We start from the raw sequence: 20,725 nt of genomic DNA on the forward strand, positions 1-20,725 counted from the left end.
ATGTGGGGATCCCTGACTGTTTCCTGGAGGCTGGAGTGTTTGAGGGACTCAGGGGAGTTAAGAAAGGAGACCCTAAGAAGAGCGGGATACGCGAGGGGTGGGTAGGGAGGCCCTGGGCTCGTGGGAGTGTGTGAGATGGAGAGCGCGCGGCGGGGTGGCCCAGGGGCCTGGGGGAGACGGAGTAGGCCTTAAAGTGAGGGGACGCCCGGGACCTCGCCGGCCTGAGAGGCCCTTGCGCGGAGCCCCCGGGCTGTCGCCGGGTGGGTTGGAGACCTGGGAGGTCCCCGGGCGCCCGGGTGGGAGTGGGGAGTCAGGAGGGGGGAAGACAGCAAGGCTGGAGGAAGCGCGGGGCAGCGCCGGCCGCCCGGGCCCAGGAGAAGCGGAGCAGAGAGGAGCGGGGACACGGGCGGGGCCGCCGCACCTCCGGATGGGACCAGCGCCCTGGGCCCGTTAGTCCAAGCAGGAGCTTCGGGAGAAGCCTTCACAGGGAGATTTACCCCTGCCTTTCCTTCTCCTCCGGCCCAGGCCTCGCTTCGCTGCCCGCCTGCCCATGGTCCCAGTCCTTCCGCCGCGCCGGCCCCCTCCCACCTTATCCCCTTGGTCCTTCTTTTCGCAGCTCTCTGCCCTCCTAGACCTTTCAGCGCTGAGGTCCCCCCAGGCCTTCTCTTTGTACCAGCCAACCCCCCCCCCTCCACCCCATCCCAGTCTCGGATCCCCTTTTCCTTCTCAGCTTTAGATTCATCAGACGAATTCACCTCTCGCTCTCCCCATCCCAGTCACAGGCCCCCTTGGTCCCTGCCTCCTCCTGCCACCCTACTCTTAGCCCTCCTCCGTCCCTGCCCTAGGCTAGTGGACCCACTCCTTACCCACTCCCCAGGGCTTCCTCCCATCTCCTCCTCCCCGATTCCTGCCACTTTCTGTATCCCAGCCTACCTAGCTTATCCTCACTTCTTTCCCTGGCGGCCTTCCCCAGGTTCCAGGCTGGGCGGTGCTTGTGGCTCCCCCGTAGGCCAGAGTGGCCCCAGGTTCTGGGGTGGGTGGGGCCGCTGCTTTCTCCCCATGGCACTGCCATCACTCCTGCTGGTGGTGGCGGCCCTGGCAGGTGGGGTGCGTCCTCCAGGGACGCGGAACCTGACGCTGGCGGTGGTGCTGCCAGAACACAACCTGAGCTATGCCTGGGCCTGGCCACGGGTGGGTCCCGCTGTGGCACTCGCTGTGGAGGCGCTGGGCCGGGCGCTGCCCGTGGACCTACGGTTCGTCAGCTCTGAACTAGATGGCGCCTGCTCTGAGTACCTGGCCCCGCTGCGCGCTGTGGACCTCAAGCTCTACCACGATCCCGACCTTCTGTTGGGCCCCGGTTGCGTGTACCCCGCTGCCTCTGTGGCCCGCTTTGCCTCACATTGGCGCCTTCCCCTGCTGACTGCGGGTGCTGTGGCCTCTGGTTTTGCGGCTAAGAATGAGCATTATCGTACCCTGGTGCGCACTGGTCCCTCTGCTCCCAAGCTGGGTGAGTTTGTAGTGACGCTACATGGGCACTTCAATTGGACTGCCCGTGCTGCCTTGCTGTATCTGGATGCTCGCACAGATGACCGGCCTCACTACTTCACCATCGAGGGCGTCTTTGAGGCCCTGCAGGGCAGCAACCTCAGTGTGCAGCACCAGGTGTATGCCCGTGAGCCGGGGGGCCCTGAGCAGGCCACCCACTTCATCCGGGCCAACGGGCGCAGTGAGTGTGGCCCGGGCTACTTAGGGTCAGGGGAGGAGGGTCGCTGTGTCCCTGGAGCTGAGCACTGGGAAGCTGTAGATGGAGATAGCTGTGGAGGAGCCGAATGTGGTGGTTGGGATCAAGAAACACGTGTGGATGGAGCCCCTGGGAGGGGCTAAGGCGTTATGTTGGGGGGCTTGTGGATGTCACAGACAGATGTGAACAAGGAGTAAGATGGCCTGAGGGGAGGAGCTTGTGTCGGGGAGAGTGTGGGATTGGGGGAAGTTGAATTTGGGCAGCAGTGTGAGTTCCTTGGAGTAGTGAGTGTGGTTGATGGTCACTCCAAAATGTGTGCCTGTCTGTGAGCAGAGACTTCTCAGACTGGGCCGCCAGTACCCCTTGGTGGCATAAAAAGCGTGAAGACTCCATAAATGGGCTTTGCGGTGCAGCTGATTAGGTTGGGAAAGACAGGTAGAGCTCCCACTGAGAGAAGTTCTGAGCAGTCAGTGCCTTTGAGCTTAAGGAAAGACAGGGCAGAGTGGGGGAGTGAGGAGGGCTGGCGGGGAGCAGCAGGCAGGGCCCTGGGAAGAGGAGGGGCTTGAAGGATAGCTCCCTTCCTCTGGGGTCTGGAGTCAGGCTCTGACTTCTGCCAGATGGTCCATACGGTCTCAGGGTACTTATGACATAGAGTCCAAGGGGGGAGGGATGGGGAACATCTGCTGGGTGGTTGATAGATTAGGGCCTCTCTTCCTCGCTAAAGATGGGAATGCAGATGGTCAGAGAGGGGGCTGTCTAGGGTCCTGGATGCTTTCTCAGAGTGCCCCTCTGTCACGTACCTGCTCCCAGTTGTGTATATCTGCGGCCCTCTGGAGATGCTGCATGAGATCCTGCTTCAGGCCCAGAGGGAGAACCTGACCAACGGAGATTATGTCTTCTTTTACCTGGATGTCTTTGGGGAGAGTCTCCGTGCGGGCCCCACGCGCTCCACAGGCCGGCCGTGGCAGGACAATCGCACCTGGGAACAGGCTGAGGCCCTCAGAGAAGCTTTTCAGGTATCCTTTGAGCCAAACTTGAAGGGAGAGGGGAGAGGAGCTTTTCTGGGAATTCTCTGTCTGTCACAAGACCCCACAGAAACCCCAGCAAGAGGGCAAGAATTGTGAACCACAGGGGTGAAATGGATGGAGGTTTTCCAAGTCTAGTCTCACCTTCGTGGCTCTTTCTCAGTGTGTCTTCCAAGGCTACCTCCCAAGATCCTGGAACACTGACTTTTCCTAAGTACCAATGGTAGATATACCGTGGGGTGGGGGGAAAGTTCAGGAAAAGATCTAGACCCCGCCCCTGGGAGGACTTCCACCCTTTCTGGAGAGGCGAGGCATGATTGTGGTGCAGTTAGATACAAGTACAAGAAAGGATGTGATGATGTGTCCTGGAGCAGACACTAAGAACTTGAGTGGTTCAGAGGAGAGAGTCACTGTGGACTGGGTTTAGGGAAAGCTGTTATAAAGGAAGCAAGACTCTATGGTGACTTTAAAGATAGATGTCATGTTCCTAGTCAGAGTGGGAGAGAGGATGCAGGCAGCTGGAGCAAAGAAAAAAAGATGGGAATGGACATGTTTGGGGATCCAAGAAGATACTGACCTGACAAGAAAGAATGGTTCACTAGGAGCACATTATAGGAAATAATGCTGCAGAGGTAGATTCAGATTAAGGAGAGCTCTGAACCTAAGACTGAGGCACTTGGACTTGAATGGTGGGGTCTTTGAGGTTTTTTTGTGACGAGAAATATACTGACAGAACTCAGGTTGGATTAGAAGAGGAGGAGACAGTGAGGCCACCTGCAATAGGTTAGAATGCGGTATGGAGGTATGGGCTTGAACTATGGTGATGATAGCAGGAATGAAAAGAGATGGACATGAGAAACAGTTCGTAGGGAAAATTGACATGACTGTCTTCACTTCACTTCTCTGCTCAAAACTTTCAATGACTTATTTCCTACAGAATAAAGTCCTGACTCCTTATCATGACATTTAAGATTTTATACAGTCCTCAACCCACTTTTAAAATCTTACCTCCCAGTACTGCTGAGTACTCCAGCCGGCTAGACCTTGCTCAGACCTGCTACCTCGGGCCTCCCTGCCCCCCTGCCTTTGGGCTCTTTGCTGCTTTTGTCCACAGTGGTCTTCCTCCCCTTACCCCAAATCTCTCCCTCTCAAAATCATACCCATGAATTGCTCCCCGATTCTCCCACCATTTTTTCACTTACTTATGTACATAAGTACTTTTTAAAACTTATTTATGCATACCCCCTTCTTATCCCAAAAAGGATTTGAGGTGGTGTGTAGGATAACCTTAAGGTCTTTTCAGCCCTGAGATTCTTTGACTCTAAGTAGATGTGTATAAAGGGCTGGACTTGGGTGGCCACCTTCTCCAATGAGTAAGGTTTTATGTGGCTGTGATTATATATTTGGTAGTGTCTGACTGTGAATGACATATCTGTTTGCATGCCTGAGTATAAGTCTGTGACCGTCACACTTGGGCAGTGGCAGGACAGGTCTTGTTGCTGCTGAACTTTTGCCTAAAACGACCTTCTCACCTTTGTGTGTCTGGATAATGCTTGTGTATTCTATAATACTCAAATCAGTTATTTTCCCTTCTAGGAAACAATCCCTGAATCCTCAGGTTGTACTGAATTTCCCACTCTTGTGCCTATCTCTATCTCCTCTAGAACTTACAACATTATTCAGTCAATGTTTGATTCATCTGAAGACTGACTCATTCTGTTAGTATTTACTTAGCTAGCACCTGTTATGTCCTAGTCACTGTGCGAGGTGCTAGTATACAGCAGAGAACATAACAGATGTCCCTGCCTTTTGGAGCCTACATTCAGTAGAACAGACAGACATAAACAAGCAATAGATACAAACATAGAACAAACTGTGATGTGTTACTTAAAAAGAGAAAAAAAGCATAGCGTGGTATGAGAGGAGAGTATCAGGGGGGTTGTGCTTTAGCTAGTGTGGTCAAGGAGGGTCTCTCTAACCCTCCCAGATGGGAAGACTCCACAGGCTTCTGGGCCATACTCTCTTTGTGGAGGGAACACCTCTCTTCCTGTGGGAGAATTCCTACCAGCCAAGGGGCCCCAGCACTTAGGGTAGGAGGAGGAGGGATCTAGTCTGCTAACAATTAGTTACATACAGTTGACTCTCGAACACTGTGGGGGTTAGGGGCACCCACCCTCCATGCAGTCGAAAATCTGAGTATAACTTTACAGTCAGGCTTCCCTCTTGGAGGTTCCATCCACAACTGTGGATTGAACCAAGTGTAGATCATGTAGTACCATGGTCTGCGTTTATTGAAAAAAATCTGCGTATCAGTGGACCCGTGCAGTTCAAACCCAGGTTTTTCCAGGGCGAACTGTAAGTTAATTCTCAGCTCTCCCACTCACTGTAGGCGTTACTCAGACAGAAAAACAAAGAGGGAGGTTTTGCTACAATATGAGAGAAGGGGCAGTCAAGACTATGCTGAGGGGAAAATCAAAGGGAAGTTGTGTCAGCTCCAGACAAGGGTGAAAGAGCAGAGAGCCCACACCCCAGAGATACCTGGCCCACTGGGGTCCCAGAGCAGGCCAGCCTGGAAAAGGTGGCGGCAGAGGTGAGGAGTCCCTGATATAGATGCCCGCAGCCTTTCCAGGAGGGTGTCATGCCCAAGGAAGGGGTCCCAGCTCATGCTGGATACTAGCGACTGGGGGAGAGGACTCTAAAATTAAATATGTTGCTATGATTTTTCTCCCTCATTGAACCATAGCCGCTTGAGGGCAGGGATCCTGCTTGTCTTTGTATTCTGTGTGCCTAGCACGTTTGTGGAATTGAATCAATGTGTGTGTTGGGAAGAGGGGGGATGGGATTAGGAATTCATTTAGACAGGAGTAGAGCTGGCAGGTACTGTAAACCAAGATGATCAACCAGGAAAGGGAAGAATAAGTAGATACGGTGGAACTAACCAAATGACTAGGCTCTAAGGATCCAGAGGCTCTGTCTGGACATTTGAGGACATTCTACAGGGTCAGAAGCCCAGGCAGAAGCCACAAACTAGGTGACCAGCATGAGACTGGGTTACAGATGGGGGACACCAGCGGCTAGAACGGAAGTAAGCAGTAAACCAAGGGCCGTGGAAGGCAGCATCTCTTGTGGAGACCATTCTGTTAATTTAGGCCACTGTTAACAGCGCCTCCTGCGGCAGCCAGAGTGGGTCTGGGTGTGGGTGGGCCCACGGGCAGAGCCAGGCGTCTGCTGCCCTCGCACATTTCCCAGGCGCCCTCCTGGCTTCCACCCACCGCTGTACCCATCTTGGCAGCCTTTGCTTTTTTTTTTTTTTTTTTTTCCCCCCCTGGGGTCCCCTGTGGAATGGGACACAGTTACCTACCTTTACCTTCTCTCTAGTCCCTGAGCAAGAACAGAAATTCTTTGGAAGTTCTTCTGCTTCTCTCTCTTTTTTTTAGTAGCTGGTAACCACAGCAAAACAGAGTCGAGCATAGCAGTTCTCAAAGTGTGGTCTTGGGATCCTGGGGGCCCCTGGAATCCTTTTTTAGGGGGACCATGAGGGCAAAACTAGTTTAAAAATAATACTAAGGTGTTATTTGCCTCCGTCACTCTCATTCTTCCATGATTGTACAGTGGAGTTTTCCAGAGGTTATGTGATGTGTGATGATGTCATCATTCTGGCAGCTATAGGAGGTGTGCTTGTGTATTCTTGTGTTTTAAAACTTTGTCAGTTTTAATTTCTAATATGGTAAATATTGGTAGATGTCATCCAAACAAACAAAAGCTCCTTGGGGTCCTCAATAATTTTTAGTAGCGTAAAGGGGTCATGAGACCAAAAAGATTGAGAACTGCTAGTCTAGCAAAGAAACAAACCTAGGCAATTACTTTTTAAAAAGCATTGAAAACCTATTATCAACCTTTATAATGAAATAGACATTGTGTGAAGCCTGATCTTTTCAAGTTTTTTAACTAACTTTTTACATTTTTTGTCAACCATATCCTACCCTTCTATTTTTCTTTTATTCTTTGAATAAAGATCTCTTTGAATAGGTGTTACTGAACGAACCCTTCCAGCTCCACCCTCAGTCTCCCTCTCCTTTTTAATTCTGCCTGACAGTGGGAGAGTATTAGCAGTGTGTGATCCAGCATCCAAACGCTCCAGTAAGAATAATTACATCATGAAGTAGACTCCAGTCTAATATAATCAATGTGTGTTAGAGACTGAGTTCATTATTTCCTACCTGGAATGAATTGATCTATAATAGATCGTAAGTGATATATCTAGTATCCCTATGGTGCTTTCTATGACAGGAATTAACACAACTGGTAGAAACGGCTAGTTTTATTTTTTTAAAGAATCAATTTTATTTATTATATTTATTTTTTGGTTGCATTGGGTCTTCGTTGCTGCACATGGGCTTTCTGTAGTTGTGGCGAGGGGGGGCTACTCCTCGTTGCGGTGTGCGGGTTTCTCATTGCGTTGGCTTCTCTTGTTGTGGAGCACGGGCTCTCGGCGCATGGGCTTCAGTAGTTGTGGCACGCGGGCTCAGTAGTTGTGGCTCGCGGGATCTAGAGCACAGGCTCAGTAGTTGTGGCGCACGGGTTTAGTTGCTCTGCGGCACGTGGCATCCTCCCCGGCCAGGGATCGAACCTGTGTCCCCTGCCTTGGCAGGTGGACTCCTAACCACTGCGCCACCAGGGAAGTCCCCAAACGACTAGTTTTAATCTCTCATTTCACAAAGTCATGTTTCACAAAATATATTGATCTGAAGTCTTTCCCCAAAGTTGCAGTGCCAGTTTCCTGACGAAGGCAGAGGCTGGTCTCAGTGATTGTGGAGGCCTGAGGTGGAGGCAGAGGCCAAGAAGTGGGAAGTGTGTGAGGCCACTGGGCCAGTGGGAGCCAGGCAGGCATCCCAGTGAAAGACAGAGACATGCTGACTGTGGCCAATGAGAAGTGTGCATGACTGAGACCGTGTGTGCCACTGGCTTATCTATGAGATGTGTGTGGGCATGTGACTGTGTGTTTTCCTTGTGACTCATGATGTGTGGGACTATGCCAGTATGCAGGACTGCATATGGTGGGTGTTCCATGCACATTAAAGGAGCCGGCTCATGGCTTTTTACAGATGGAATCACTCTCTCAAAGGATTTCCCCCAGTTGTCATAGGACCTGAACTCTCTAATTCACTGGGTGGAGGCACTGTGCTCAAGTGGCCCAAATGAAAATGTAAACATTTTACTGATAACATTAGCAGTAATTAACACCAGGGAGAGGAGCTGTTGCTCAGTGTTGTCCTTGCCAGTAAACAGGTACCCAGAAAGGATGGGACAGAGGAGCTGTGAGTGTTATGGCAGCCCTGCTGGGAGGCCTGGGCGGTAGTAGGGGCTTCAGGACGATGAGGAGCCCAGTTTGGGGGATGGAGTTGACTTCATGTATTTCCCAGTCTCCACCTTCCCAGAACCATCCTATCTATCTATCTTGTATGGAGGTATGCCACCTGCTGTCCCCAGAGCATTAAACATACACACACACACACACACACACACACACACACACACACACACGAGTTTAGTATCCTCTCGGCCTTCAGAGTCACCCATGTACATTTTATATCATGTATATTTCAGCAAGTTTCCCTGTCCTGCTTCCTCTCTTCCCCTAATGCCCATCTTGAATCATTTCCACTCTCCCATGTGCTGTTGGTACAGATGGTATTGGTCATCACATACCGAGAACCCCCGAATCCTGAGTATCAGGAATTCCAGAATCGTCTTCTGATAAGAGCTCGGGAAGACTTTGGTGTGGAGCTGGCCCCTTCCCTCGTAAGTAGATCTCTCTTTCCCCGAGAATCAGGCCAGACTTTGAGGAAAGCCTCTTCTCCCTAACTCAGAATCAAGCCTTGGCCATGGAGCCAGCCCTACTTTGGGGGCTGTCCACTTCCATTCAGGATTTTCTCTTCTGCCTTAGTGTTCAGTGAGGTAGGGGTGGCACCTTAGGAATGAGAGGAGGGAAGAAAGCAAACCAGAGCGAGGAGAGGTAGAAGGAGACCCCAGAGATGGAAAAGGGGTCTGGGGAAGGGGCCTGGCAGGACCTTTGGAGAGCACTGCTGAAGTTACCACCCCCAGATGAACCTCATTGCTGGCTGCTTCTACGATGGGATCCTGCTATATGCTGAAGTCCTGAATGAGACAATACAGGAAGGAGGCACCCGGGAAGATGGACTTCGAATTGTCGAGAAGATGCAAGGAAGAAGATACCATGGTAATGGAGAGGGTCAGTTGGAGGCCAGAGTGCCGCTGTCACGCTCAGGAGTGGAGTGGGCAGAAGAAAACACAGACACCAGGGGCAGGAGGGAGAGTTAGTAGGGGTCAGAGAACATGGCAGAGGTGGACACATATTAAGAATGGGGGCAGGGACAGACTGTGAGGTGACTGGAGGGATTGGGAGGATAGGAGAGGGGCCTAGGGTAGATCTCAAAGTAAGGGGTACTCCTTTCTGTCTTAGGTGTAACTGGACTGGTTGTTATGGACAAGAACAATGACCGGGAGACTGATTTTGTCCTGTGGGCCATGGGAGACCTGGATTCTGGGGACTTTCAGGTGATGGGGGATGAGGCAGGGAGGAGAGTGGGGGGCCTGCAAACCCAGCTTTCAGGGGGTCAACGGGGGCAGAATCACAGGTTCTAGAGGCAGGGACTTATTTCCTCTGCTGGAGCTGCTTTGGTGGGTGGGCGGTAGGATGGGGAGAAAAGCACCCAAGTAGCTGGGTTTGGGGGGAGGAGGCTGGTGGGAGCAGGCCTGTGGGCCCTGTTTTCTCCTTCCTCACAGCCTGCAGCCCACTACTCGGGAGCCGAAAAGCAGATTTGGTGGACAGGACGGCCCATCCCCTGGGTGAAGGGGGCCCCCCCCTTGGACAATCCCCCCTGTGCCTTTGACTTGGACGACCCATCTTGTGATAAAAGTGGGTGTGTGCAGGGACTGGGAGCAATCCTTCCTCCCTTGACCTTCCATTCTTTCACCTCCTCCTCACGGGCTCCCCCACCCTTAGCTCTATATCACCTGTTCTCCTATGCCCCCTGCCTGCTTCTTTACCTCTCGAGATCTGTCTGCTCCCTGCACCTAAGAGCATCCCCCTCCCCGTTCACAGCACCACACACAGTCTTTCTCAGGGCCCCCTCTCCCTTCAGCCCCACTTTCCACTCTGGCAATCGTGGCGCTGGGCACAGGAATCACCTTCATCATGTTTGGCGTTTCCAGCTTCCTCATTTTCCGGTGAGTTCTGGGCTTTCCGCTGACCTACTCCCTCCCTCCCATTTCCACACAGCCTTCTGGCTGAGGCCAGGAGGCCCCTAGAACACGGGGGAGGGAATGCATCCCTCTCTCTCAGTCCTGTGTCTGGGGCGTGACAACCACAGCTTCAGGAGCTGCCGGGAAGTCTCTGCAACCCCGCTGTTGGCTTCTGGGGTGGTAGGATTGGGCTTGCCAGTCAACTGAGGTGTGCAGTCCTTACAGAAAACTGATGCTGGAGAAAGAGCTGGCTAGCATGTTGTGGCGCATTCGCTGGGAGGAGCTGCAATTTGGCAATTCAGAGCGATACCATAAAGGTGCAGGCAGTCGTCTCACACTGTCGCTGGTGAGCCCTCGTCTCAGCTGTCCCTCTGCTTCCCTCTGAGTGCCTGTCCTTTCGTACCCTGGACCTTTCCCAGCACATCAGCCTGTAATGATAGCACCTGCACTACCACCACCATCTAATGTTCCTTTCATCCTTCCGCCTCCATGTTGCCCTTGGCCCCAGCGGGGATCCAGTTACGGCTCGCTCATGACAGCCCATGGGAAATACCAGATCTTTGCCAACACCGGTCACTTCAAGGTGAACAGTCGTCCACTTGTTCTGGTCCCCACCATTTCATTCTGTCTCATCCACATCTATCACCTCTTCCCGTGACCATCTGCTCCTCATAACCCTCCTCTCTGTCCAGCTGATCTCCTGGATGCTCCCACAGTTCTCCAGTCTTTCCCAGCACCCAGAGGCCCTTTCTGATATTAATGTCCCTCTTCCCCTTTCACTCCCACCATCAGGGAAATGTTGTTGCCATCAAACATGTGAATAAGAAGCGCATTGAGCTGACCCGGCAGGTTCTGTTTGAACTCAAACATGTAAGTCATGGTGTATGGGTTGAGGGCCAGGGGTAAATAAGAATGGGGAAGGGGAAGGGGAAGGGGAAGGGGAGGACTAGGGAACAATAAAATTGGCTAGGAGGGCAATGGGTTTATTTATAAATGATTTCAAGTTGTAAAGACAATTAAGAGAAAGGTCCTCTCATGTAGTGGTAGATTTCTGTATCTAATTTTTAGCTCTTTCAATTCTCTTTTTCTTCCTTTTTTTTTTTTTCCTAGATGAGAGATGTTCAGTTCAACCATCTCACTCGCTTCATTGGTGCCTGCATAGACCCTCCCAACATTTGCATCGTCACCGAGTATTGTCCTCGTGGGAGTTTACAGGTGACGGATATAGGTGGGGATTATAGGGGCAGGGGAGATAGGCCCAAAGTTACACTGACTGTGCAGGTAATAGTGGGGCTAGGAAAGTCACATAATCTATTCCATGTCACTTACCAGGATATTCTGGAAAATGATAGCATCAACTTGGATTGGATGTTTCGTTACTCACTCATTAATGACCTCGTTAAGGTGAGTCTTCCCCACTCCTCCTTGAGTTCATCCACTTTAAAATGCCTCCCTCTTTCTATCTTTGCTTATGATTTCTCTTCCTAGTCTAAAAATTCCATCTCTCCATTTCCCCTTATTCTTAAGGTTGGGTAATAATGGGTAAACAATGGATTTGGGGCTTTTAATTGGGGGGAATGAGTTTTATCTGCCACAAAGAGTCCTGTACTTGTAGAGAACTTTTGTCTTCCTGCCCTAGCTCAAATCTCAGATCTCAAATATCTCAAATCTCTCTCCATCATCTTTTCTTTTTCCTCCAAGAGTTTATATTAAAATCTCTTAGCAGGGAAAAATTAATGGGGTCTCCAAACATTTATCTTCGATTTTTTTTCCTCATCATTTACTCTCTAACCAATATTTCACGTATCTGCTCTTTTGTTCAGAAAAACTGAAATTCGAAATGAACATTTATTAGTAAAACTAAGAGAAGCCAAGGAAAATTATACTAAATGTTTGGTATCTTCTAATATACTAGGTTTCAGCTATTTTCAAGTGACCCAGAGGTCTATGGATTTGTGAAGGCATAAATTTGAATCTTGCACAGGTGGGACAGGTGTTTAGAAGCAAGTCCCCTAGCCAGTGACCTAGCCTAGTGGATCACCTGTACCACACCTGGAGCTGGCTTTGGTTTCTCTGCATAGTTTTCAAGAGGTTATTTAAAAAATTGTGTGTGTGTGTTAAAATTTGCCGTCAAGTCAGAGATAAAATATTAGGTAAAGTTGATGTGGTGCTCAGCTGGAGGTGTGATGATAAATGTAAGAAAAACATGACTCTTGAGAGAACAGTGATTTGATGGAAAGGTGATTTAGAACAAAGCCAGAAGCCTAACATCTGTATTCACGAGTTTGGAGATTCCCAAAGGTTTGTTGATATCAAGATGAAACGAATAAAAAGGAAGAGTTCACAGAGACTAGAGTTTTGAGTTGTTTAAGCCCAGAGCTAAACATTTAAAGGAGGTTAGCATACAGGACGCCGTATCCTTTTTCGGTTCCACCTGAACTGACTTCCCAGGGGAAGCACCACTCTGCCTTCTTAGGACCTGCCTTAGAGTCCCTCACAGGCAGCCTTTCTCTCCATTCTGGCCCCAGGGGGGCCAGAAGTTTCAGGCTTCTACATTGGCTTGGTAGCTACCTCCAACCTTTGTCCATTTCCCAGGTTTTTCTAATTTACTATTTTCTCCACTTTCTCTCTGGCCCGACATCCCCTGTAGTAGATCGCTTTCCTCCTCTATCTCGACTTGCCTGCCTATACATGGTTGTATGTTAAAGTTTACAACTGGCTAGTCTTCCTTGGTGCATCCAGGTACTCTTGATACCTGGATCTCAAGCCATGTCTTCCTGAGTAGTGGCCAAGCATTTGAGGCCACCATGGGTGTTGTATTCTTGGAGTTCACCCTCAGAGTTCTGATCCCTTCATTAATCAGAAGACAGACCGCCCTTTCCAGGGTGATAACTGATAGCTCCCCTTGTCCTTCCTCTTAAGCATGTCTCCTATCCCTGGTGCTTGGGTGCCGATATATTGCTTAAGGTACCAGGAAGAGACGACTCTCCTATTTTGCCTGCTTCCTGGGGTGGAAACTGTACAAAGGATGCATTCCGAAATTAGCTTATTGTTTTTATGGTCCCGAGATCTTTTTTTTTCTTTTTTTTTTGCGGTACGCGGGCCTCTCACTGTTGTGGCCTCTCCCGTTGCGGAGCACAGGCTCCGGACGCGCAGGCTCAGCGGCCATGGCTCACGGGCCCAGCCGCTCCACGGCATGCGGGGTCTCCCCGGACCGGGGCACGAACCCGTGTCCCCCGCATCGGCAGGCGGACTCCCAACCACTGCGCCACCAGGGAAGCCCATGGTCCCAAGATCTTTAGACAGCTAGCTAATGTCCATCTCACGGAGAGGGGGTATCCCAAGCCAGATATGATCCAATCCCATGACTTGATCTGTATCCTGCAGGGCATGGCCTTTCTCCATAACAGCATTATTGCATCCCATGGGAGTCTCAAGTCCTCCAACTGTGTGGTGGATAGTCGTTTTGTGCTCAAAATCACAGACTATGGCCTGGCCAGCTTCCGATCAACTGCTGAACCTGATGACAACCACGCCCTCTATGCCAGTGAGGCCTTCCCCCACAATCTGCTTTTACATTGCTCCCCCGGCCCTGATCATTTCCACCTAGGGAGGGTGGGAGAGGGAGACGGAGTGACAGTAATACGGTGAGCATTATAGGAATGAGGCCAGGTGGGCTGGGGGATTTCCTTTTTGAGGACCTGGCCGCCTGTTCCCTCTTTTCAGAGAAGCTGTGGACTGCCCCAGAACTGCTCAGTGGGAACCCCTTGCCAACCACAGGCATGCAGAAGGCCGATGTCTATAGCTTTGGGATCATCTTACAGGAGATAGCCCTTCGCAGTGGTCCTTTCTACTTGGAGGGCCTGGACCTCAGCCCCAAAGGTGAGAGTCAATCTACGACCCAGAGCCTCCTCTACTTGGGGGACCTGTTCTTCATCCAAACCCTTTATCACCCTCAGAGATTGTCCAGAAGGTCCGAAATGGTCAGCGGCCTTATTTCCGGCCGAGCATCGACCGGACCCAACTGAACGAAGAGCTGGTTTTGCTGATGGAGCGGTGTTGGGCCCAGGACGCAGCTGAGCGACCAGACTTTGGACAGATTAAGGGCTTCATTCGCCGCTTTAACAAGTGAGAGGGCACTATGGTGCAGGAGCTCCCCGGGGCTAGAAGCCACATCAGTCTTAGTGGGTGAGGTGGGGTTGGTGGGGCCGAGAGGGTGGGTTGGGTAGAAAGCCCTGGGGGTCTTGAGCATCTTGGAGCAGGTACCCTATCCTGGCCTCCTTCCAGGGAGGGTGGCACCAGCATACTGGACAACCTCCTATTGCGCATGGAACAGTATGCCAACAACCTGGAGAAGCTGGTGGAGGAACGCACACAGGCCTACCTGGAGGAGAAACGCAAGGCTGAGGCTCTGCTCTACCAAATTCTACCCCAGTGAGACTCCTGTCCCCCTTCCTGAATTTTCCTGTGGTATTCTTCTGTTGGTTTCTGCCTAATCAAGCTCCTGAGAACTCACTTCCCAACCCTTAGAATGCTGCTTTGTTACATCTTGCTACCATGAGCCCATTCTGGCTCTAGACCGTGTGTTTTCACTCTGTCTCCAAATGAGTTGTGCTGCCTTCTTCCTGGCTTCCCATCCCTTCTTCTTAGGACACTGCTGTACCAGACCTTTGCTCCAGCAAGTGTATGTAGAAGAATCCCAACTTGAGACCTTTAGCCCACATCCCCAGGGATCCCCTTCCAACCCCACACCACCTGTACACCTTACCTTGCCCTGGACTGTAATGTCTTCCCAGCCACCTTCCTTCTCCTCCACCAGGCTCAGCTTTCATGTTAGAACTCATCTCTGCTCCAGCCATACACTCCTTTCCTCTCTCTCTCCCTCCCACCCTCTTTCTCTGAGTTTGGCTCAAACTGTACCTTTGCTTCCTAGTTCAGTGGCAGAGCAGTTAAAACGAGGAGAGACCGTACAGGCCGAGGCCTTTGACAGCGTTACCATCTACTTCAGTGACATCGTTGGCTTCACAGCTTTGTCAGCAGAGAGCACCCCCATGCAGGTGAGAGCCAGGTGAGGGGCAGAGGGTGGGGTAGAGACCTGCAGGAGCTTCACTGGGGCATAGAGATCCTTGATAATAGGGAAGATTAGCTTGGTCTGTAGTTTCCATATCTTGTTATGGCTTGTGTGTTAAGAATTCTTAGAAAGTTGGACAGTCTTAGTTGGACAGTCTTAGAAAGTTGGAAAGTCTTAAGGCCTCTACTTTCCCATCCCTGTTAGGTGGTGACACTTCTTAATGATCTGTATACCTGCTTTGATGCCATAATTGACAACTTTGACGTCTACAAGGTGAGAGCTGGGGCTGCCCTTACGCTGACACTCTTTTAAAACCCAGTCTGCCTGAATCCCACATGCCTTACCTGCTCCAGGGTCAGTTTTCCTGCCTGGGTCTCCAGCATCCTAGTGCTAGAGTACCCTTTGTAGACAAATGAGGCTCTGGCACTGTAATTGTACATTCCCGTCTAATCTCCTGTGAATCCTTAAGGCTTGCCTAATCGGAGCCATCCCAAGATCTAGCCCCTGTCTGCCACTCTTTGCCTGGGGGTATAGGCATAGCCTCGTCATCTTTTCTCTTCTCTTCATCCACTCCAGACATGGAGGAATCATACAGGATGTGGGTATAGAATGATTTATTGGGGTGAGGGACAAGCTATGGAGTGAAAGCTTTTTGTTGAAGTCATTGAGTTGGCACAGGGTAGGCTTTATTGTGCTTGGGAGTAAAAATGATCGGGCTTTGTGACCAACCGTGTGGCCTTAGGCAAGTAACAGAAGCTCCCTGAGCCTCAGATGTTTTATCTGTATGATGGGAATAATAAATTTATTGTGGAAAATGCCTAATATTGTACAGATAGTATTTATTACCCACTCCTGTCCCTTCCCTTTGGACTTACTCTGCCATCTCTGTTATTACTGTAACAAAGAACTCCCATAAACCCTTTACTTGCATTCACCAATTGTTTATATTTTCCCCCATTTGCTTTATTTAAAAAAAAATCTATGTATCCATATATTATTTTCTGAACCTTTTGCAAGTAAGTTTCAGACACAGTGCCCCCTTTTTAAAAGAAATAAATTTATTTTATTTTTAGCTGCGTTGGGTCTTTGTTGCACGCGGGCTTTCTCTAGTTGTGGTGAGCGGGGGCTGCTCTTCGTTGTGGTGCACGTTGCAGTGGCTTCTCTTGCTGCGGAGCACGGGCTCTAGGCTCGCGGGCTCTAGAGCACAGGCTCAGTAGTTGTGGCGCACGGGTTTAGTTGCTTCCCGGCATGTGGGATCTTCCCGCACCAGGGCTCGAACCCATATTCCCTGCATTGGCAGGCAGATTCTTAACCACTAGGCCACCAGGGAAGCCCCACAGTGCCCCTTTATCCCTAAACAGGTCAGTGTGTAGTTCCTAAAGACAAGGACCTTCTCTTACACAGCTTCAGTACAATTAACGAAGGCAAGTGCCTGCTTTCTTACCTTTGACACTTTAGGCTGTCTGAGGCTCATTTCACTGGGCCTCGTTGACCTCCCCACCAGCTTCTGTGCTCTTCAGGGCAGCCCTGTTGTCTTGCTTCCCATTTCCTGACAGCAGAGTCTATTTGACCATGTCCTGTTGCAGACAGGGTGTCCATTCAGCAGACATTTGTAGAGTATTCGCCAGGTGCTGGGATGGGCAGGAGGATTTACAGATTCCCTTGACTTCCCCTTCTCCCAGATTCTCAGGACCATGGCACTTACTTTCTAGTCAATGTTCTGGCCCCCAGGCTGTCAGGATGACTCATAGTGGTACCCAGCTTGTCTCCTTCTGCCCTTCCCCATCCCCACTGATACAGATAGAGGTGACCTTTTCATCCCCCTCTCAATCAGGTAGAGACGATTGGAGATGCCTACATGGTGGTATCTGGTCTCCCAGGCAGAAATGGTCAGCGCCATGCCCCGGAAATTGCTCGTATGGCCCTGGCATTACTGGATGCGGTTTCTTCCTTCCGCATCCGCCACCGACCCCATGACCAGCTGAGGCTACGCATAGGGGTCCACACGGGTAAGGCTGACTCTCACTCCTGTCCTCATATCGACTTTTCCCAGGCTCTCCCAACCTATTTCTTCTCACAGGGCCCGTCTGTGCTGGGGTCGTTGGCCTGAAGATGCCCCGCTACTGTCTTTTTGGAGACACAGTGAACACTGCTTCCCGAATGGAGTCTAATGGTCAAGGTGAGACATTAGCCCTCAACCCCAGCATCAGCCTCAACCTGTGTTGGCCTTTTCTTCTTTTCAGAGTTCCTCCAAATCTCATTCTGAGAGACCACAGTTCCTGATTGCCCCATCCTTGGACATATTTTGGTTCTAGCGCATGTGCCCTGGGAAGACTGAGACCCTCCTGAGGGATGGTGGTTGGGTAAAGCTCTCTCCGATCCTGCCAGTTCTTCGGTTGCCTTTTCTTTGATTCTTCTTTCCATCATTTCCCCTATCCCACCCCAGCCCTTAAGATTCATGTCTCCTCTACCACCAAGGATGCCCTGGATGAGCTAGGATGCTTCCAGCTAGAGCTTCGAGGGGATGTGGAGATGAAGGTGATGGCAGGCCATGGGGAGGGAGTCATGGAATGGGAGGATGAACACAATCACGGGGTTTGTGGGGGGAAGGGAGGGAGATATGAGGAATAACATAGAAGAATCTGAATTATCTCTACTTCTCCGCTTCCAGGGAAAAGGAAAGATGCGAACTTACTGGCTCCTAGGAGAGCAGAAAGGACCTGCTGGGCTCCTGTAAACCCCACTTCTTCCCAAGTCAGACAATCCCCTGCTGCTGGTACCCGGGTAGGCAGTGGCCATCATCTCTCCACATAGCAGAAGTGGACATTGTCACATGAGATGGAAACCAACATGCACAAAACCCCCAACTTATATGGAAGTTGCTGCCCTTTGCAGCCCAGCCTTGTACATATACCTGTTCCTCTCTGGCCTGGTTCCTTTCCTCCCTACCTTCTGTAAATATCTGTATCTAAACCAGAATATTTTGGCCAAATATAAAACAAACAAAACCAGTCATGGTGACATAGTCTGTGTTAGGGGCAACTCCAAGGAAAGGTTATGGGGTATGGACACGGTAACTCACAGAATCACTGAATGAGCAGTCTCAGGATGAGAGAGAACCCTTTTTATGTAAAGAGCCCCTTCACCAAGTACAGACCGAATTCACTTCCTCCCCATCTCTTCAGTACAGACAGAAGGAGATTCCATATTCCACGTCTACTTCCCTCCTCGACCCTTAGACAGGAGTAGTTCTACCCCTCCCTCCACCACCTGCCCTCCTCCCTGACAGCCAAGGGAAGATATTTTTCCCAATTGGTGGGAATAATTCTCGGGTTCATAGGGCAAGGGCTGCCCTAGAGACAAAGGCACTGGTGTTGAGAAGCTGCAGTTCTTCCGGAATGGCGTGTCCAGAGTCCTGATGTTACTGACACCCTGGAGGAGTGCCAGAATGAGGACAGAGCCCTCTCTCCTCCAAGCCGGGACAGAACAGCCTCTTCCCGTCCTTTTCCCCCACTCCCAACACCTGGTCACCCTCACACACCTGTAGCTGTGGTGCCCTCTGTAGCCAGAAGGTTTCAGGCTGTTCCTTAGGGTAGTCGTGAGGCTGTGAGGGAGAGATACTGAATAACTCTTGGCCTGAAGCTCCCTCTCTCAACCTCTGGGCCTGCTGCTTTCCCACAGCCTGTCAGGGCCCAGCTGTACAAGTGGGGTGGGATGGGTTCTTACCTTTGTTGGGGCAGGAGGCCCTGATTGCACCAGCTCCTTTCCATAGTCGTGGTGTGTCACAGACTCGACCTCAGAGTCCTTCCTTGTGGGTTCCTGCTCTGCCTGCACCTCTTTACTACATTGGCCTGAGGGGCATCAAGGCCATTCTCCCCTGATTTTTGTCCTCCCCCTCCCCTTTCCCCTTCACCCAGCCTCTCACCAGATCTGGTGGTGCAAGAACATCTCCAGCATGGCTTCACGTTTCCCTGCGGGAGGTCAGGGAATGGACAGAGTGGGGGAGTCTGGTTAAGAAACAGGCCCAGAAGAAAAAAAATTGGGGAAAAGGAAGAAAAACTGAGCTTTGCGTTTTACACTCATCAGACATTCCTCTCTTTTTTTCTCTGCTAGACTCACTCTGGCCCATTCTCTCATGTTTCATACCTCGAATTGGCTGAGAGTGGTTTCCTGGGGGCTGGTATGAATCTTTCTGGGTGGTGCTGGAGCACATGGGTGACTGTGGCTCCAGGGTCAGCAGTCCCCGGTGTCCGTGTCGGAAAAAGAAACTCTCAGAGCCATCCTGCATGCTTGGGACTTGATCCAGGTGGTTGGTGGCTCTCTGTGGGCCCCAAGTTGAGTGACCATGATATCCTTTCTGGTACCCACCCTCATCGACTGGGGGCAGCCTTCAACAAAAAGGAGCAGGTTAAAACCTTAATACCTCCTCCTCCCAGTTGTAGAGAAGGCACTGGCCCCGTGGCAGTGTTTCACTGAGAACCTTACTTGTCCCTTCAACCTCAGGGGGCTTCCACAGCCCTCGGGCAACAGGTTCTGAGACTTTCAAAAATTTCCAGGGTTGTTTCTGAGGCTCCCAGTGGCTGTGGTGACTCCAGGAGGCATAATTAGGGAGCAGATCTGCCCTGGGTTTTATGAAGCCTGAAGGAGCAGAGGAGCTGAAACCAGGGCCCTGGCCAGAGCCTGGCCTATGCCTAGAATCAGCGGCAGGACCAGGACCCGTGCCTCGACCAGAGCCGTTGCCAGGACCTTGACCAGAGCCACTGCCAGGACCAGAACTGGAGCCAGGACCAGGGCCAGAGCTGAAGCCAAGACCAGGGCTAGAGCTAAGGTCATTTGCAGTATAGGGAGTCCAAGCAATATGGGAAACAGAGACAGGCTCAAAGCCAAGTCTCCCGTGGCCTATCTTGTGGGTGAATCTGGGTCCAGTGTAGCGCTCCCCAAGAAGACTCTCAGAGGAGGGCTCCATGAGAAGGCTCCGTTCAGAGTAGGGCGCTGGGGTCTTTGTAGGTAATGCAGCTGCTTCGATAGTGGAGGCGGCTGCAGCAGCTGCTGAAGCTTCTGCCCTTGCAGCTTCCAGGGCTGACCTATGACGGCCATCCCAAGAAGGAAAGGGATCCGAAATAGACCCTAGTCCTTCGGGGCTGGGCTGTACATCTAAAGAGCTGAAAAAAAGTGAAAGCGGAAAAGTTGTCAGAAGCGCAGCAAAGCGAGTCTGTTAACCTTCCTTGTCCCCTTAAGCCTGCAGCCAGAGCTGTGCCTCTCACCGTGACTGTGATCCCTCGGTAGACTCAGTGGTCTCCATCTTCAGACGCCAGCTACTGGGTTGCCATAGAGACGGCAAATCATTCCAGGAGACTGCGCGGAACCAGAGCTGGGCTGACGGCGAGGGTGGGGGTGGGGGCAAGGTCTCTGCGGGGCGGAAGTCTTGCACCTGGCGTAGTTTGGGAAGTCTGCCTTCCGTCTGGCCTCCCTTCCGCCTCAGCCCGGCTTTTACGGTTCCGCTGGCCTAAGGCCTCGCCCTCCATACCTAAGCAGGACTTACTGAGGCTTTCTAAGGTGGTTCTTTGCGTTGAACAGGCACAGAGCTGTTATATCAGATGAAAGCCTACTTGGTATGTTTAT

At 51.2% G+C, this 20,725-nt stretch overlaps 2 protein-coding genes across 4 annotated transcripts; one reads left to right on the forward strand and one right to left on the reverse strand.

The window, feature by feature from the left end:
* The first annotated feature begins 361 nt into the window (after positions 1-361).
* On the forward strand, positions 362-18,116 carry NPR2 (natriuretic peptide receptor 2). 3 transcript variants are annotated; one of them, XM_024763024.1, is made up of 22 exons: positions 362-1,726; positions 2,552-2,757; positions 8,455-8,568; positions 8,872-9,007; positions 9,251-9,345; positions 9,574-9,706; positions 9,933-10,017; positions 10,258-10,378; positions 10,541-10,615; positions 10,825-10,902; positions 11,143-11,247; positions 11,365-11,436; positions 13,420-13,579; positions 13,759-13,914; positions 13,992-14,160; positions 14,320-14,466; positions 14,966-15,089; positions 15,308-15,376; positions 16,938-17,112; positions 17,184-17,282; positions 17,550-17,641; positions 17,775-18,116. In XM_024763024.1, exons 1-22 carry the CDS (start codon positions 1,060-1,062, stop codon positions 17,838-17,840), a joined length of 3,144 nt encoding a protein of 1,047 aa, XP_024618792.1. In that variant the 5' UTR covers positions 362-1,059; the 3' UTR covers positions 17,841-18,116. The 3 variants fall into 3 exon arrangements, with proteins under 3 accessions (XP_024618792.1, XP_024618790.1, XP_024618789.1); XM_024763022.1 differs by having other exon boundaries at positions 10,249-10,378; positions 17,775-18,111; XM_024763021.1 differs by lacking the exon at positions 17,775-18,116 and having other exon boundaries at positions 17,550-17,739.
* A 96-nt stretch (positions 18,117-18,212) lies between these two features.
* On the reverse strand, positions 18,213-20,482 carry SPAG8 (sperm associated antigen 8). Its single transcript, XM_024763025.1, is given in 8 exon segments — positions 18,213-18,379; positions 18,382-18,535; positions 18,645-18,707; positions 18,830-18,944; positions 19,029-19,074; positions 19,250-19,424; positions 19,527-20,265; positions 20,368-20,482. Coding segments are annotated over 8 exon segments (1,371 nt in total). The 5' UTR covers positions 20,406-20,482; the 3' UTR covers positions 18,213-18,338.
* Positions 20,483-20,725: the final 243 nt, after the last annotated feature.

This window comes from Neophocaena asiaeorientalis, unplaced genomic scaffold (genome assembly GCF_003031525.2).
Source record: "Neophocaena asiaeorientalis asiaeorientalis breed wild unplaced genomic scaffold, Neophocaena_asiaeorientalis_V1.1 scaffold449, whole genome shotgun sequence".
Taxonomy (NCBI): domain Eukaryota; kingdom Metazoa; phylum Chordata; class Mammalia; order Artiodactyla; family Phocoenidae; genus Neophocaena; species Neophocaena asiaeorientalis.

Coding starts and splice junctions, on each gene's coding strand:
- NPR2 (XM_024763021.1), top strand. CDS start 1,060: ATGGCACTGCCATCACTCCTGCTGGTGGTGGCGGCCCTGGCAGGTGGG. Junction 9,008..9,250: donor GCAAGGAAGAAGATACCATG/GTAATGGAGAGG, acceptor TTTCTGTCTTAG/GTGTAACTGGACTGGTTGTT. Junction 10,379..10,540: donor GTCGTCTCACACTGTCGCTG/GTGAGCCCTCGT, acceptor CCTTGGCCCCAG/CGGGGATCCAGTTACGGCTC.